The 17,176-nt window shown below is 41.6% G+C and overlaps 1 protein-coding gene across 6 annotated transcripts in view; it reads right to left on the bottom strand.

Moving 5' to 3' along the window:
- Herc1 (HECT and RLD domain containing E3 ubiquitin protein ligase family member 1) overlaps positions 1-17,176 on the bottom strand; it is a 194,748-nt gene that overhangs the window by 63,679 nt on the left and 113,893 nt on the right. For 5 of the 6 annotated variants that reach the window (XM_005393785.2, XM_013518840.1, XM_005393787.2 and 2 more), the window contains exons 28-36: positions 16,624-16,744; positions 16,170-16,407; positions 15,860-16,053; positions 12,689-12,844; positions 10,506-10,612; positions 9,849-9,959; positions 6,144-6,320; positions 2,599-2,838; positions 1,986-2,069 (exon numbers count right to left, since the gene is read on the bottom strand). In XM_005393785.2, coding sequence (XP_005393842.1) covers positions 1,986-2,069; positions 2,599-2,838; positions 6,144-6,320; positions 9,849-9,959; positions 10,506-10,612; positions 12,689-12,844; positions 15,860-16,053; positions 16,170-16,407; positions 16,624-16,744 — 1,428 coding nt within the window. The remainder of the gene's footprint in view (positions 1-1,985; positions 2,070-2,598; positions 2,839-6,143; positions 6,321-9,848; positions 9,960-10,505; positions 10,613-12,688; positions 12,845-15,859; positions 16,054-16,169; positions 16,408-16,623; positions 16,745-17,176) is intronic. The other variant, XM_013518839.1, reaches the window with a different exon arrangement.

The raw sequence follows: 17,176 nt of genomic DNA, 5'->3' as shown, positions 1-17,176 counted from the left end.
AAATTATTTAATCTCTCTAATCAGTGTTTCATCTGGAAAATGGCATTAATAATAATCTTGTCTTCTACTGTTATTTTAAAAATTAAATGAAATTATATACATAGAGTGCTTATTAGCACAATGGCAAGCAAACTATAAATGTTTTAAAAATGTTAACTCCTATTAGTATTGATTTTCTCTGAGATTACAGTCTAAGCCTGGGTAAATTTCAAAGTTTATAGATATTGAAAGCACAAGGCCATTATTCTAAGCAGAATATGCAAAAATCCCATTTTTATGTGACAAGAATATCATTAAGCCAGGTGCAGTGGCGCACACCTGTAATTCCAGCTACTTGGGAGGCTGAGGCAGGAGGTTTGCAAATCTGAGCCCAGCCCAAGTAAGTTAGTAACTGAGGAAGCCCTGTATCAAAATAAAAACATAAATAAGAGCTGGGGCTGCAACCCACAGGTGGATAAATTGCCTAGCAAGCTCAAGGCTCTGGGTTTAATCCCCAGCACCACAAAAAGGGGAAAAAAAAGCATCATCAGGGAAGGGAAGGAATGAGGTCAGGCACTAGGCATCTGCATTTCCAGTTCACTTCTGTTCAGCTGTTGAAGAAGAAGTCTTATGAATGGCTAGCCTTAAATAACTCCCTGAAATTACACACACACACACACACACACACACACACACACAATTTATTTATTTATAAGCACTGAATAAAAGGTCACCTTCATGATTACCTTTCTATCATGGGGAAATCATGTTATGACCTACCTTGAAATTGTTCTACTATAAAATAAGTAAAAACTCTTTTTTTAAAATTTGAACATTTTGGGTCCACGTTTGCGTACGTAACAATCACATTCGGAGTGCAGGGTTGGCACAGGGACAAAACAAGTCTTCACTCTTTCCTCAGCCCCTCCTCCCATTCATGGTCCCCTCCCCTTTGAAAAGCGTCTATCTCCCCATTCCTATGATCTCTTTTAATTTGCTCTTTATATATATTTTGGGTTTCTCACACAAGACAAACCATGCGATATTTAAGCTGGTGTTTCTTTAATTTTTTTTATTTTTTATTTTGACAAGTTTTTTTTTTTGTTTGTTTTCTTTTATTTTCCAGTACCGGGAATCGAACTCACAACCTTGCGCTTTCCAGCCAGGCGCTGTGCCACTGAGCTAAATCCCCAGCCCCTAAGCTGGTGTTTCTGATATATCTCATGAACGTTACGTCCCCAGGTGCATCCATTTTCCTACAAATGGCTTGCGTTTATCCTTCACGGCAAAGAAGTACTCCACTATATATAAATGCCACACTGTTTTTTTGCATGCATCTGCTGTTCCACATATAGGATGCTTCTCAGATTTAGCTATTATGAATGTGCTGCTATAAACATGGGTACGCATGGACTACTGTAATATGCTATCTTTAAGCTACACCACATCCTCCAGTAAAAGAATGGGATAGAACAAAATCTACCAGCAACACAGGTAGACCAGAGAAGGTTGTCTCTCTGCTTGGGTTTTAGAAAAGGAAAATAAAAAGGTTTCAGTGAAAAGGTATCCCTTTCATGTTGTTCTCATGAGGTTCAAATTTAAACGATCTACAAGATCTGAAAACCTTCCCAGTCAAATAAATGTAAGGTGATTTCCTCAACCTAACAGAACTATCATTATTTGGCTAATGGCATCTGATTACAGGTAAGATTACTTCTAGATTTCTTTCTCACGTTCATATAATAATCAAGCCAGATTATGCCTAATCTAGTTCATATAATTCCACTGTTGTACATAGATTGAAAACTGACTCACTATATTCAAATTGCCTAAAGGTCAAATCGTGCATTGAAGACAATTTCTAAAAGTATCTAACCTTCTTCTAGAAGGACAGGTTACTTGGATCAGGTTTTTTAATGGTGGAAATAGCTTATTATCCTTATAAATTCTACCGATACTAACAAACACCTTTCAAGCTTAGATACAGAAGTGTGAGGGTTCAGTACCTTTTCCCCTGGGTTGCTGCTGTAGAACATTACACACGGGTACAACTCTGCTGCATCCACATCTTCAAAAGCTAATTTGGGTTCCTAGAATGTGGCAGAGGTGAGGAAAAGAGAAAGAAAAAAAAAACTTTCACTGAAATATCTAACCATATTAAAACTAAACCCTTTAAAAGATGAAGCAATAGTTACTAGAATCTCAACTAAACTTTTTAACTAAGTTAATTCCACATAAAATAAGTGACCTTACTTTGTTCACCTATTTCAAAAATCTTATTGGAGACTGACTTTGCCACCTTTTTGTTGTTTGGTGCTGAAAAGGTTGTTTTTATTTGTTTGGTTTTGGGTTTTTGAGACAGGGTCTTGCTAAATAGTTCAGGCTGGCTTTGAACTCACAGTCATCCTCCTGCCTCAGCATCCCTAGTGCTGGGATTACAGGCATGCATCACCAAGCCCAGCTAGTGCTGAAAAGTATTATGAGAGCCAGAAAGTACTAAAGAAAAGACGGAGGAAAGTAGATAATCTATAAAGTAGGTAACCAGCACTTGAACACCTGAGTAGAATGCAATTTTGTGGGGGGCGGGGGGGAGCAATGTATATGAATGGGTTTCAGTACCTCTCCATTTTTCCCAAAGGAAATGGTCCTGGCTTCCATGTCTAACACACAAGTAATGAAATCCCCCTGAGTAAAGCTGGACAGTGTCAGAGTCTGTTCTCCATTGTGATACAGGTTGCCACTGTAGGCCCTATAGAGCCACATATCCGAGGTAGTGCGGTGGTTGAAGTCATGGACCGGCCAGCGAGAAACTCCAACGCACGTGCCTTCATTACCTCTGTTTTCCTTCACGATGTAAAACTAAAATAAAAGCCACAATATTCATGAACACTAAATAGAGCATATATGCTAACAACTGCATAAACCAACACTGGGGTATTTATTTATACACACAACACCTATGCATTTATGGAAACACGTTAAGTTTTTTTTTTTGGTTTTTCTCCGGTACCGGGAACCGAACTCACAACCTTGCGCTTGCCAGGCAGGCGCTTTTGCCGCTGAGCTAAATCCCCAGCCACGTTAAGTATTTTTTAGCTTAAGTGGAAATATCATAAAAATAACTTCATCAATTTATAAAGAGTTTCAAACAATTTTTATTCTTTACCTTGCAGAATGTTTAGAATAACCTTTGAGTACCTGTAACATCTGAAGTTAGCAATTTCAGTTTGCCACTTGATTATGAAGCTAAGGAAGTATGCCCAGCCCGGGAGACTACAGACCCATCCACAGGACACCAGGCTTGCTGGATCTGCTGCTTTTGGCCTTGTGACCTGACAACACGGGGAGAAAAGCAGCTGAGGGGATTGTGCACTGCTCTTTTCCAGGTGGGAAGAAACAGGGAGCAGACATTCCCATATATTGGGTTTGGATGGGCCAAAAAAACAAAATAAGCCTGCAGTCGTTCTCTCGTCTAGTCTGAGGAAAAAGGATTCAAAAATCTCTGGAAGTGAGCTTTGGTAGACCAATGATACAAGAACCACACATATGCTTTCCTCCAAGTAGGAGAAGGAAAGGTCAAATCAGTTCTGTACAGCAAAAAAGAAGGAAGGAAATATTCTGTTTTCTTTTTTGGGGGGTCTTTTTGAGACAGGGTCTCACTATGCAGTTCAGGCTATTTTCTTCAGGCTCCTGCTACCACTGCCACAGCGTCTTCTCCCTGACCCATTAACTCTATGAATGCTCAATTTTCTTTGAAGGATTTGAGTAAACTTAAGATTGGAGGGGAAAAAATTAAAACAGCTTTGTTTTGTGATTTTTTTAAATATCTGGATGTGTAATTTACAAATTGATACGAAAGGTTATAACTTCACAAAGCCAAGGGCAACCCTGGTCAAAGACAGCTGCAGAAGAAAAACAGGCCCGCAGTGCTGGCGAGCCTGCGGCACGCACCGCAGCACGCGAGCCAAATCGCCCCAGCAGCTGAGCACGGGGTAACAACTGTTTTTTCTAAGCTAAAACCTCAGTATTCAGGGTTAACTGCAGAGCTGGCACTTTGTGACAAATAAGTGGGTTTTGGGTTGCACTTTGAGTACTCGGTCTCTGAAAGGTTCATCATCACTGGGTTAGTGGTACACAACTTCCTTCCTTTTTACCACCGTGGGTGGACTGCACTTTAAACTGTGTGTACTAAAAACAAAACATATGTCCATAACTGGTGATATACTTGCTATGAGTTTTTATTGGAGCCTCTGGAAAAAGATAAAATTTTAAAAGAGGCAAGCTCCAGATAGAAAAATATAGATATACTTTTAGAGTGTTACAAAGCAGTTTTCATTTGGCAGTAAGTTTTGTAAAATCAGATGTCTGACAAAGAGGCTGGTGATTTCCCAGCCCGAAGTGCACATTTTTCAGTGGGTCAGTTTGAACTTTAAGAATGGCAAGCAGAAAGGGCTTCCTTGGGGAAGGCTTGCTGGTCACCTGGACTCACCCACACAGCATACAGGCCTTATTGTTGCCGCCCGCCTAACCTGCTGGCTTTCTGAAATCCTGGACTCAGAATTCTAACTGCTTAGATTCTAAACTACAATCTTGATACTGCTGCCATGTGCTGTTTCAGCCCACCAGTGACTATGCACACCTAAAAGTAGGCGGAGACTCAACGGACAGAACACAAATCTGGGGCTGCTGATTTAGGACACTCTTCTGCGGAAAGGGTGAGAACATTATGAATGCTGGCTGGACTGTTGAGTCTCTTGCAGATGCTCATGGGAAAGGGCTTTTTGGGGATGGACTAATCTAAGTTTGAACTGCTGACTGGCTAATACTTCAAATACTGAGACTGCTTATATGTCTAACTTATGACTCCTACGAAAGCTAAAAGCTAAACTGCAGAGTAATAAGCCATCATCCACTCTTAAGAAACTGGACTCTTAATTTCCTTCTGGTGATGTCTACTTCTTTTCTGACTCATTATATTTCACTCTCTGGATTAGTTACAGTTTGCAACAGCACAGTGATGATCTGACTCTACACCCCTCACCTGCTCCGGAACCTCCCACAAAACACTGCCAGGTGTCATCCACACTCTAGACACCAAACTGACAGCATAGGCAACAAAATTAAGCTGCTTTCAGACAATCCCTCTAAAATCAGTGGAGCAACTGAATTTTTGACACTGAACTACGAACACAGAATAGTGGCAGGCCAACTGAGGCCATGTTAGCCTGTATTACCTGATTATGATGTCCTGGTAAGCAGTGCCCTAACCATTACACACTCCTAGTTTCCAGGGAGAACACACGCGTCCTGCAGGATTATAGTTCTCTGGGCACCCAACTCTGCACTAGACTGGCCAGAGTTGTGCTGTGTTAAATGGATGCCTAACTTTAAAGAGTTAACACAAAAACTTAAAGATGAAGCCACATGGCTTTTAAAGGCAGATCTTGATGTTAATGATTTGTTTTAACGGGCTAACTCTGAGACTCCTAAAAGGCATAACTGAGGTCAACACTACAGCTGATCTCACTGGCTGCCTGGGCGAAGGGGGTTCTATAAACAGTCTTACTGTGAAGACCTGGCGGCCAAGAATCAACGGGACACACAGAAAAGGCACAGACAGTGTTATCCTTAGAAACAACTGCTTGTGATCGCGGACCTTGGCTGACACTGGGAGACTCAACTGGTAAAAAACAGTTCGCTACATTGATAAAAATTTCCCCCACTGAGAAGGCTGACTCATCATGGCTAGATCGTTCGAACAATGTGGGCTATCTAAATGCTTTCCTTCTGACAATCTGCATTTTCAGTGGATGGCGGCCAGACAGTAACTACATAATGAAGCAGTTTTGGATGCCTGGGAGACAAACTGCTAACAGGATTTCCCAGGCAACGAAGATCACAGGGATGTTGCTGCGTTTTCACTGCTGAGGAGGAACGTGCTGTGTGACCCTTCACGAGAAAGACAGACCACAATGTTTTCAACTACTTTTTTATTATAAGATAATTGTGGAGTTAGAAAAGAACTACAAAAGTTTCCAGTTAGAACACCTCACATAATAATAGCACACTGCTTACACATTATGATTTTTCTAAGTCTTTCCATAGGCTCTTCTTAAAAGAAGCTAAAAGACGAAATGCTAACTACTAGTCAGAGCCCCACGTACCTTCCACTGATAGCACCCAGAAGTCACTCCAGTTGATGCCAATCCGTACCCCTTCCCTCCACTGCCGTGCGTCAGAACCTGGCCATTCTCCACCAGGCAGCACTGAGCCTTCTCGGGGTCAAAGGACACTTCTTGTATAGGCAGGTTTTCATCCTCTTCCTCCAACTCCCCTTGCTTCTACCAGAGAGGAAGCCGGGTCAGCATTTTGAGGAAAACCAGGTCACTAATAACTGCAGAGACTTTTTGGTTTACTCCCACACACATTTATTAATTAGCTACGAATTGTCAGTTATTGTACAAGGCAATGGCAACACAACACTAAACAGAGCATGGATCCTGCCCATAAAACGCCTTATAAGACCTTATTTTCTAATTAGGGGACAAAGACAAATAATGTCAGCACTGCAGTGCCAAAACAATATGAAAGTATGTGCCTTCTGTGTGGTTGAGAAGGACAAGGTAAACATTCAAAAGACAGTAACTTCTGAGTTGACCCTTGAATGATGAGAAGACACTGAGCACATGGCTGCAGAGAAGAAAGGCACCTAAGGCAGCGGGTACAGCATGTGCCAAGGCACGAAAGTGCAACAGAGTCCGGTGATTTAAAATCGCTGCCAACAGTACGGAGTGTATAGAGGAGGAGCACGGCAAGAAACAAGCGCAGAAAAACAAAATGATGGGAGGCCTTGTGTGCCATGTTGTTTAAACTTTATAGACTAAGGAGTGCCTATGCAGACAATTTAGACAGAGGATTCATAATCAGATCTGTGCTTTACAAACATTTTACCAGGGGTGTCAGGATGAAGAAAGACTAATAAGGCAAGGTGGTAATAAGTAGTGAGAGTTTAAATTCATCCATCCAATGGACATTTATTATGCATCTACTCTATCCCAGAAACCCTATCATGACTTTTTTTTTGTCTCTTTGAGACAGGGTCTCACCGTGCAGTTCAGGCTGGCCTTGAGCTCACTTTGTAGCCCAGGCTGGTCTCAAACTTACAACGATCCTCCTGCTTCAGCCTCCCCAGTGCTGGGATTACAGGTGTGCACCACCATGCCTGGCTCTATCATGACTTCTACATTCAGTAGTATATAATGATCAATAGGATCTCTATTCTCACAAAATTTATGCTTGGAAAGAGGGGGAGAAAACGTAAGAAAACACAGGCAATAAATGTTGAAATTAAAACAGGTGATGTGATAAAGAGTATGTGACACAACCACTCCAGATTGACTAGGGAAGGACTCTCTGAAGTGACAATTAAGTTGAGACTAAATGATATTAAGTTTTTAAAACACAGCCGGAGGAAATATCTACCTTAAAGCCCCAATGAAGGAAGAACTTAGTGTGTTCATGAAAAAGGAACAAGGTGCCAGGTGTGGCGGCACATGCCTATAATCTAAGTTACTTGGGAGGTTGAGGCAGGAGGATTGCAAGTTTGAGACCATCTTGGGCAATTTAGCAAGATTATGTCTCAAAATAAAAAATAATAAGGGATCGGGGATGTAGCTCAGTGGGAAGGAGGAAGAGAAGGAGGAAAGGGAGAGGGAAGGAAAAAAGGAAAGAAAGGAGAAGGTGGGCAAAGCCAAACAGCAAGATCTAGATTTTATTCCAAGAATGATGAAAAATCACTGGAAGGTTTTAAGCAGGAAATCACCTTTCTGTGATTAACAATCTTTCTTTTTTTTTTTTGGTTTTTTTCTGGTACTGGGAACCGAACTCATGATCTTGCGCATGCCAGGCAGGCGCTTTTGCAGCTGAGCTAAATCCCCAGCCCCTGATTAACAATCTTAAAAGATCACTCTGGGTCCTGTGAGGGAAACAATGGAAGTGGAGATGTACACAGACTGTATTTCTGTAATCTCGACAGTGGCCTGGAATAGGACAAGTACAGAAGAGATAAGGAGGTGGGCAAACTTAAGTTCTATTTTAAAGAGGCACCAACAGAAGAACTAGAGATTATACAGATGGGGAAGAGGATGAGGGTAACAAGAAGAGGATCAAGGATGATGCCCAGGTTTTTGTGTCCGAGGAGCTAAAGAGGGGGCTGGGAAAGCCCTGAGAAGGAACAGGATGTGATGGAACTAAAAATACTAGCCTTTTTAACACACTGAGTAGTGTAGAATTCAGGAAAATGCCCAAGTTTTAAATAATATTTGGGGATTAATGGCATATGGGCCTGAACAAAGTTTCTTTGGGTACAGAAAAAGCAATGACAGCAATGGTTAAAAAAAAAAAAAAAGTAATGGGAGCAGGTCTTGTAATACTCTTGCACTAAGATTATATCAAAAAGGGAAAATCAATAAAGGAGAGTAAGAGGCCATTCTACGGAGGTGGAAGGAAAACCAGCAAAAATGCAGAATACTGAAAACTAAGAGAAGAATTTAGATGTGTGCATTCAAGAGCTACTTAGGAGGTAAAATCAATGGAGCCCAGAGGCTACATGGATGGAGACATCAGGAGAATCTGGATGTCCCAGGCACTCAGGTTTAACAAAAAAAGAGAAACAGTGGTATCATACCCAGAAATGGACAGGGAGAAAGAGGGAAAGTTCTGAGGCAGAGACACTGGGGTAGCATTTAAGTTTGGAAGGCACTACACATAGGTGAAGAGGGCCACGGATAGGAACAAGGTCTAGGAGAGAATCTGAAGGAGTATCAATATTTTGAGATGGAGGAAAGGTGAAAGTGGCACCAAATAAGTTACTTCCAAAGACAGCCAAGGTTTGGGAGAAGTATGTAGAGATCCAGGAAAAGCACTGCTTTGAAAACAACAAAAAGCTGACATTTCCAGAGGTAAAGTAAAATGTGGACCATAAAGCAGACAGCAGTCCTTCTATACCCTGGGTTCTGCATCTACAGATTCGATCAGCCACAGATTGAAAAAATATATATATATTTTTTAAGACAGAGGTCTCGTGCTCTCAAGTAGCTCAGATTACAGGTATACGTCACCATACCCATACCTGCAACTCTACTGCACGTATACAGACGTTTTTCTTGTCATTACTCCCTGAACAACACTGTATAACAACTATTTACATTGCACGAGGTATCAGAAATAATCTAGAGATAACCCAAACACAGGAGAGGATATGCTTAGGTTACAAGCAAACACTGTACCATCCTTTAGAGGGATTTTCTAAAAATTTTAGAGCATCTACTGATTTCTGCATTCCTGGGAGATCCTGAAACCAACTCCCTCTGGATGCCGAGGAACACCTGTACACTGTACCCAGCAATTAGCACTCATCTTTGGTTTTTTTTGGTTTTTCTCCGGTACCGGGAACCGAACTCACGACCTTGCGCTTGCCAGGCAGGCGCTTTGCCGCTGAACTAAATCACCAGCCCCCTAGCGCTCATCTTTGAAATTTAATTCTGCTATCTCAGGGAAGACAAGGAGGAACCAGTGGGGTTGAAGAGACAATAAGGAAGTGCCTGAGGCACAGATTATCCCTCCGAGTTTAGTGGTGAAGAACAAGAGAGAGGACACAGGCAGCTTCGCTGATAAAAATGTGACTTGTGAGGGCAGAAATGAGCGATAAGCATGGGTCTAACCTGAAGGGGAAGAAACCAGCGAGGAGACGGACTGCAGAGAGAGGAGATGGAAAAACTGAGCAAGTCCTCGAGAGGACGCGGCATCCAGAGACAGCGACAGGGTACTCCCGTGCTGTCTAGAAACACCTCTTTGGAAGAATCGGTTACCTGTAATTTTATTTCTTGTTCTTTTTCCTTTATCTGAACAGCATGTCTGGCCTGAGCGATGGGAGCCTCCCACATACAGTCTGACAGAAGGGAAAACAAGCGTTCCACAACCTGATGTACAGAAGTGAGAAAGACAACGACATTTACAAAGAAAATTTTAAGTAACTAAAACAAGAATTTTAAGTATTTTTAGAAAAGATGTAACAGGTACTATTAAATCACAATGAAGTATAATTACACCAACGTCCAACAGCTACTTTGGGTGGCTGTAAGCTACTCTTTTTTTTTTTTTTAGAAAGATCACTAACCCAAGTGGGCTCCACTGCTCTCACGTTGCCTTACTACACACGGGCCTCTGACGAGGCGATGCAACCTCGCACACTTCTCTTTTGAGAAGCCAACCCTCGCAAGAAAGTGCAGACTGTCCTTCCCTTTCGACTTTGCAGGTATTCCCTCCCCTCTGCTTCTCCTACATCCTAACTTAATTTCTTTCTCCTTCTTTGAGAAAGCTAATAAATAAATCAGTCCTAAAAGTGGAAATTATGCTACTAAATGACACATTTATAACTGAAGAAATTATGTACAAGTTTAGGTTTTGGGTGAATCACATTGCAGAAATGGAGAAAAAAATCTTCTAGGAACTTTAAAAATAGAAACCTGAGCCATTTGGTCGTCTTCTACACCAGATTCACAAGCCGGTAGCACAGCTTCAAGGACATGGAGTGCAAGAAGCCTAGTTCTTAAGTTACCCACTAGAGGAATACCTGGTGAGACAAAAAGACATTTTCTTAACAGTGTGATGCAAATTCGAAGATAAAATGAACTTCTTAAAAAAAACACTCTGAACAACTAATCTGAAGACAACAATATGCAATATAACAACCATTGCTGAATTCCTATCATCTTGATTAGTGAAGCTCTGTATTGTCTGTAACATTTTTAAAAATTTTTTAATTCTCTTTAACTGTTTGATCAATCTTCCATTCTTCTATCTGGTAATCTGAGCAACTTCGTTGAAGATAATAATATGTACTGTAACAACCATTGTTAATTCCTATCATTCTGTTTTGAAATTCGGTATCACTTTTATTATTTTTGTGTTGTTTTGGTCTCTGTTGTTTTGTTTTCTTTTCTCTTTAAAATAAAAAGAACCCAACCATCCAACATAATAAAGAATAAATTCACACACTGTTCAAAATATTAAAAAAAAATCCTGAAGCTAGGCATGGTGATGCACACCTATAATCCCAGCACTCAGGAGGCTGAGGCAGGAGGATCACTGTGAGTTCGAGGCCAGCCTGAGCTACATAGTGAGCTCAAGGCCAGCTTGAACTGCATAATGAGACCCTGCTTCAAAAAAAAAAAAAAAAAATTCTGACGCTGTTAAGCATTAATGAGTAGAAGGACTTCACTTCAACCCATTATCACCTGAGTGCTACATCCCCACACACCCATTAATGCATGTATGAATTAGGCCTCGATGTTCATTTCCCACTGAAGTAACTACCTGTGCCAGGTACGGTGCTTTGCACTTTACCTGCTTTAACTCCATTAATCCTCCCATACGCTGACTTAGACCCCATTTTACTAAGAAGCCTGTGGCTCAGAGGAGTTAATCATCTGACCACAGCCACACAGCTCAGGAGAGTGAGAACTGTAAACAGGCCCACGAATCCCTAAAGCGCGTGCTTGTTTACACCCTCTCCCTGCCTCTCAAAGACTGTGAGAGTTAATGAGGAGTGAGCAGTTTATACTCCCCTACGGCCAGCAAAGGTAGAGACAGAGCACTAACGCACCGATACACATTCTCTTCTTCTGCACATAACTATAACAAAACCAGTTGGAAACAAGTATCTGGGTTTTCTTTGTGCTTAAGAATTTAATATAAGCTTGACTTATTAAATGAAATGAAAAGCTGGTGTGAATTATACTAAAGAAGAACTGCTGAAGTACACTGAAAATATAAATATAAAATAATATGTAATATGAAACACATTGTGCCCTAGCAATTTTACAACATAAGAAGGGTGACGAAAAAGTACTGGAAGTAGATAGTTGTACAATATTGTGCATACGCTTGAGGCACTGAATACACATTTAAATGATCAAAATGATAGATTTTACACTGTGCATATGTTATCAAAATTTTAAAAGTCAGACTAGGATTGTAGTAAGCTATGTAAACAGACCAGACTTTCAGGCTAAGAGCCAGAAATCAAGCTTATGATAGAGAACTGTCATAGATATCACGTAAGCAGAAGTCACAAGGCAATTTAAATCATATCCCGGTAAAAAAGAATGGGCCAATTTAGAACTGCATCATCACAACCCAAGAAGGGAGGCCAGGACCTGTGCCAGATTATGTTAAACAGAATGTTCTCCATTTATTTTTAGTATATGCTGTAATATAAATAGCGTCAAATTGTCTAAACCTTACAATCTTCTCCAGTGCTTTTTCGGTGGTGGTGGCACTGTGGAGTGACCCGAGGGCCTTCAACTGACCTATTTCCTTGCCTACACCCCTCTTTTTAAGATACGGTCTTGCTAAGTCACTGAGTTGCCCAGTCTGGGTTCAAACCTGCAATTCTCCCTCCTCAGCCTCCCAGAGTGCTGGGATTCCTGATATGTGGCACCAAGCCCAGCAGTGCCACTTTCTACTATTAATCCTCTATCAGTTGTTACACCTGAAACTAGAGTTTTCTTTAGATCAAATATGTACTCTGAAAACAAGAAAAAGAAATCAAAGTCAAATGTCCAACGCTGTTAAGTCTAGCAGTGTTTTATCTTAAGACAGATATGATATATGAAAAAACTCTAAAACAAAGGCAAAGGACATATACCTGAGGAACACTTCTGAGACGCTATATTTAGAAGCACCTCTGTCCACTTTGGAGAAGCCATTTTTGATTGAATTGCTTTTGAAGACACAACTCTGCGAAGAAAAACTAAAAAATCCCCGAGATGGAGTTCGGCTGCATGTTGTTTCCGAAGAGCAGCTAAAGAGAGAACAGACAAGTTTACGTTAAACCAAAAGAAAACACTCCGACCTCACCTCGCTAGTTCACAAGCTAGGTTTTCAGTAAGCCACTTTTCAAAACGCAAAAAACAGCATGGGGAAAGGTCAGAAAATAAAGCCAAAGGAAGCATCTTTTACACTGTGCACAGTAAGAGCAAACATGCTAGAATGTGTGTGTGCACTTGTTAGATCGATTCTTTTTTTTAGCTGCTATTCTAAAACCCAATGGTTCTTTACCCAAGTCTAGAGTTCTAATGGGTAGAACTCTGAGGATGGCCTGTGGACCCCCTAAAATTGTACAAAAAGTGTGTGTGTATTTTACCAGGAAGAAAGTTTGCAATCTTTAATATACTTTCAAAAACCTCCATAACCCCCAACCCCAGTGTCTCTAAAAGATACCTTCTCCTATCGGAGTCTATAAAACAGAACCCCTAACTCTCCAGGCTGGAGCGTGGTTTTAGAGAGCAGCCTCTCTACACGCGCCTCACACAGCACGGTGCTAACACTGTCCTCAGGGTCTCCCGAGCATCCACACCTGCACCCTCCTGCTCCCGCCCTCACTGCTTCAGGACACGACCTGCTCCTCCCTCGCACCCCTCCCTGCCGCACAACACCTTCTGGGCACCTGAGCCAGCTGCCCAGAAGGCCAGTCCCCAAGGGACAATTTTTAAAAAATGGAAAATTGTAACAATTCAGAGCAAGTACATACAGTACTCTTTCAGAAAGACTCTGGCGTGCTGAACTAACAAAGACACCGTAAGTCACCTGTGATAGGGGAGACACCCCACGTATGCTCCTGCGACAACACAAGGCCACTAATCTACCTTGACAGGAAGGTGCATCTGGCTACCACCACCCAGAGACGGGCGTGCAAGTCTATGACATGACTACACTACTGGAGGCAATACAGGAAAGACAACCGAGAACTCCTCCTCTGCACTTCTTCCACACAGAACTCTGCCTCTTACTTACAAGCTAAGCAAATAGTTCTCATGATGAGCTAAAAGACTGTAACAGCTTTAGCCTGCCCTGTGAATGCATGTATCTCACTCCAAGTTTGTCCCTGCGCACTCCTTTAAGATTCAGTTTGAAAGCTATCTTTTCTATGCTATCTCTAGAGCTATCTCTCTCGGTAGAGGTTCCCTGGGAAAATCTTTTGTATTAACACCATTCTTCTTTGCTTCTCCATGAGCATCTATACCGATATCTCCCTCTGCACCCCACCCTTGCAAGTATTTCTGGGAAAAAAAAAAACACTAAGTTAATTAAATTTTTAAACCCTGGAGGCTCTAAATACAAAGCTGGTTGATAAAATTTGATTCTACATTTTGTGATTCAGTGTCATTACTACATTTCAAGTGGCAGACATACCTTCTTTTTAAGTCGGTGTTTTAGAAGGACTGGGGGTTACTAACCCTGGCAGGCTGCCTCCGAAAGCCTGATCACCGCGGACTAGAGTGACTCTCACTCCTTGCCACCCCTGTACAATGGAGAGGGTCCAGTGGCAGTCTCTGTAGGACGGCTAGAGGGAAATGCTGTGCACACAGACCACTGCACACAAGGCAAGCCTCAGTCACAGAAGAACTGGTGCTCTCCTCCCTGGACATAGAAGCCAGTTTTCTTGAGGCTCTGCAGGCTGAAAAGTGCCTCTGTAACCTCTTTTCTGCAGTCCACTGGTGAGTCCCTGAACAACACTTTGCCCTCTACTGGATCTGAGGGAAGCAGGAAGTAGCAAAAAACATCGTTTTTACTTTAATAGGCCTTGGGAGTCTTTGTGGAAGGACCGTACTCTACACATACAACGAGGAAAGGAACTTGCCCCTGGCTTAGCCTCTGAAACTGAAAAGCTAGTTAGTCCTTAGTCATTCTTACAACCTCCTACATTTGGAATTAAGAAATTTAGATATTCCTTCTGAGCTTCTCTTACACTACAATATCTGTTTACATGTCCACCTGCCTCATTACCCTAGAAGGTGCACGAAGGCAGGGACGATGCTTTATTACTTTATCACCCCAGGATATTTCCTCTATCCACCCATAAGTCAACAACAGTACTAATATAAAGTAAATAGTGTTTTCATTTAACTTCGCATATTATTTATTGTAATATTCCAATATTAACATTTGTTGAGCTTTTACTATGTGCCAGGCACTACTCTACAGGCTTTCATGTATTGTTATTTAAACCTCACAATGATCTCTGGAAGTTGGTCCTATAATTATCTTATATTTATAGATGATGGCACTGGAGCACAGAATGGTTAAGTAACTTGCTCTCTTGCTTTACCAATCCCTCCAATCCAGAAAGGACTTTAAGTGTTTCCAGGGTTGCTATAGTAATGAGATATGGCAGGATCACAATCTTCTTTGAATAAGTGACCAAGTTTAGATCTCTCCACCCTTAATTACATAAAAGATGTATGCAGTAGTTCTGCCATTCAGGGAATAAATTCTACTGAGAATCATGTTCATTATAAAGCCACGAGCAAATGCCACATCAGCACCCAAAAGGCTAAATATAATGCAGAATGCTACCCTGAGCACAGAATAGAACCAACCAGGGAGAAGGCAAGTTTCTCTAATCATCAGCCACTTCTCAAACATCACAACCCCTAAGTCCCAGGGACCCTTTAGGCCAGGACTGTGGTTAAAGATGGTTTGTCAGGACCAAACACTAAGAAACAATCTGAGCCTTTCCCACGCGAGACATAACCTGGAGAAAATCAGTCACCTAAAATCTGTGTACCAGAGCTGCACAGCCAAGGAGAGGCTAAATGTGCAGCACGGCTGCAGGCTCAGGATAATCCAACTTTGAGCAGAGGAGGTGCAGTCAGCTCATCTAAGTCATACAGAGCGGACAGAGAAGCGGTTTGTAAATGAATCTATAAAAACCTTCTCATGCCTCAAGATGGAAAGAAGTCTCCATTTTTATCACACTCAATGAGGATGTAGTAAATACCTCCAGGTAATGACAGACAGAAAGCGTTTACGATACCTCTGAAATCTTTCTTCTCAGTTTCTCCACTGGAGTCAACTTTTTTTTCTTCTTCTTCACCCTCTTCTCCTTCCCCTTCTCCAAAAGAGGCCATAAGGAGTACTCCGGTTTGGGATAACAAATTCTTCAGCTGACTGCAGAGTAGATCCAACAAGGATTGAACTACCTTGGGGCTCAGTTTATCAGCATAGGTTCTATGTGAAATAAAAGGAATTTTTTTTAGCAGTAAGAACACAGAAAGGCAAATACTGTGGAAAGTGTGGCAAGACCAGGCCCCAGGTAGCTCTACCCAGACATTTACAATACTTACCCTGTAGTGATAGCTAGAATCTGAAGCAACCTGGTACTAGCCACCTTCAGCGCTGTGCTCAGCTGGGAAACACCAGTCTTCGGCAACAATTGCAAGGGCTGTCCTAACATGGTGTCCGTGCCGCATAACTGTGACAGGACATTGAGAAGACCAGTGGAAATTGCCAAGGAAACATCCACTGGTTGGTAATGAACACTCAGGGCAAAAACAGTAACCAAAAGGAGACGTTGCTGTGCTTCTATTAAAAAAGAAAGAGAGAGAGAGATGACTAAGAATATTCTTTAAAGTTAACAGAGCATTTACTAAATTTTTCCCAGAACATAAACCGTAATATGAAACACTTATTCTTTAATGTCAGCCTGCGGGTGTTAAGCATAAAACATAGAACGTACCTACCCACCGTACCTTCAGGCGATGCACCCTGCATCTCGAATTTGCAGGGACAATGACTCACCAATATGATGCTTATTCGCCTGCAGGGCTCTCTCCAGAGTAGCCGACAGCTGCTGGTAAATCTTGTGCACAGCCACCTGGATTTCAATCTGAATGCTTCTCTTAGCTGCTCTGATCCCATCCTGAATTACACATAGATTACATTTTCTACTAGCAATAATAACACCTTTTTGCAAAAGAAGTAGTAACATTTATCCATAGTCTATTCCAGGGCACAAGCGTAGTTTTTATTTGTTATCTCTCAGTATATAAAAGGCTTATAATAAATCTATTTTAAAAGCTTGCCAATTCCCAACTGTAAAATCCCTCTTCCTCAGAAAGCAGTATTTCCTCTCTAAGAATATGACATAAAGGTAGCATTTTTAAAAACTATAAAAAGAATCACAAGAACTAGGGGACACAATCAAATCTAAACATGGAAACCCTTTCCACACCCTAACCCCCACCTCAATTTACATCGAGCCCTATGCAATCTGGCTACGGGTTAAGAAACTGATCCGGAAAGCACACTAGTGGTGTGGCTCACCTAACCCTAACTGCACTAGTGAAGAAGC

The sequence above is a fragment of the Chinchilla lanigera genome, unplaced genomic scaffold (genome assembly GCF_000276665.1).
Source record: "Chinchilla lanigera isolate Chin_1 unplaced genomic scaffold, ChiLan1.0 scaffold00049, whole genome shotgun sequence".
Lineage (NCBI taxonomy): Eukaryota > Metazoa > Chordata > Mammalia > Rodentia > Chinchillidae > Chinchilla > Chinchilla lanigera.
This window is presented reverse-complemented; position numbering and strand designations above follow the sequence as displayed.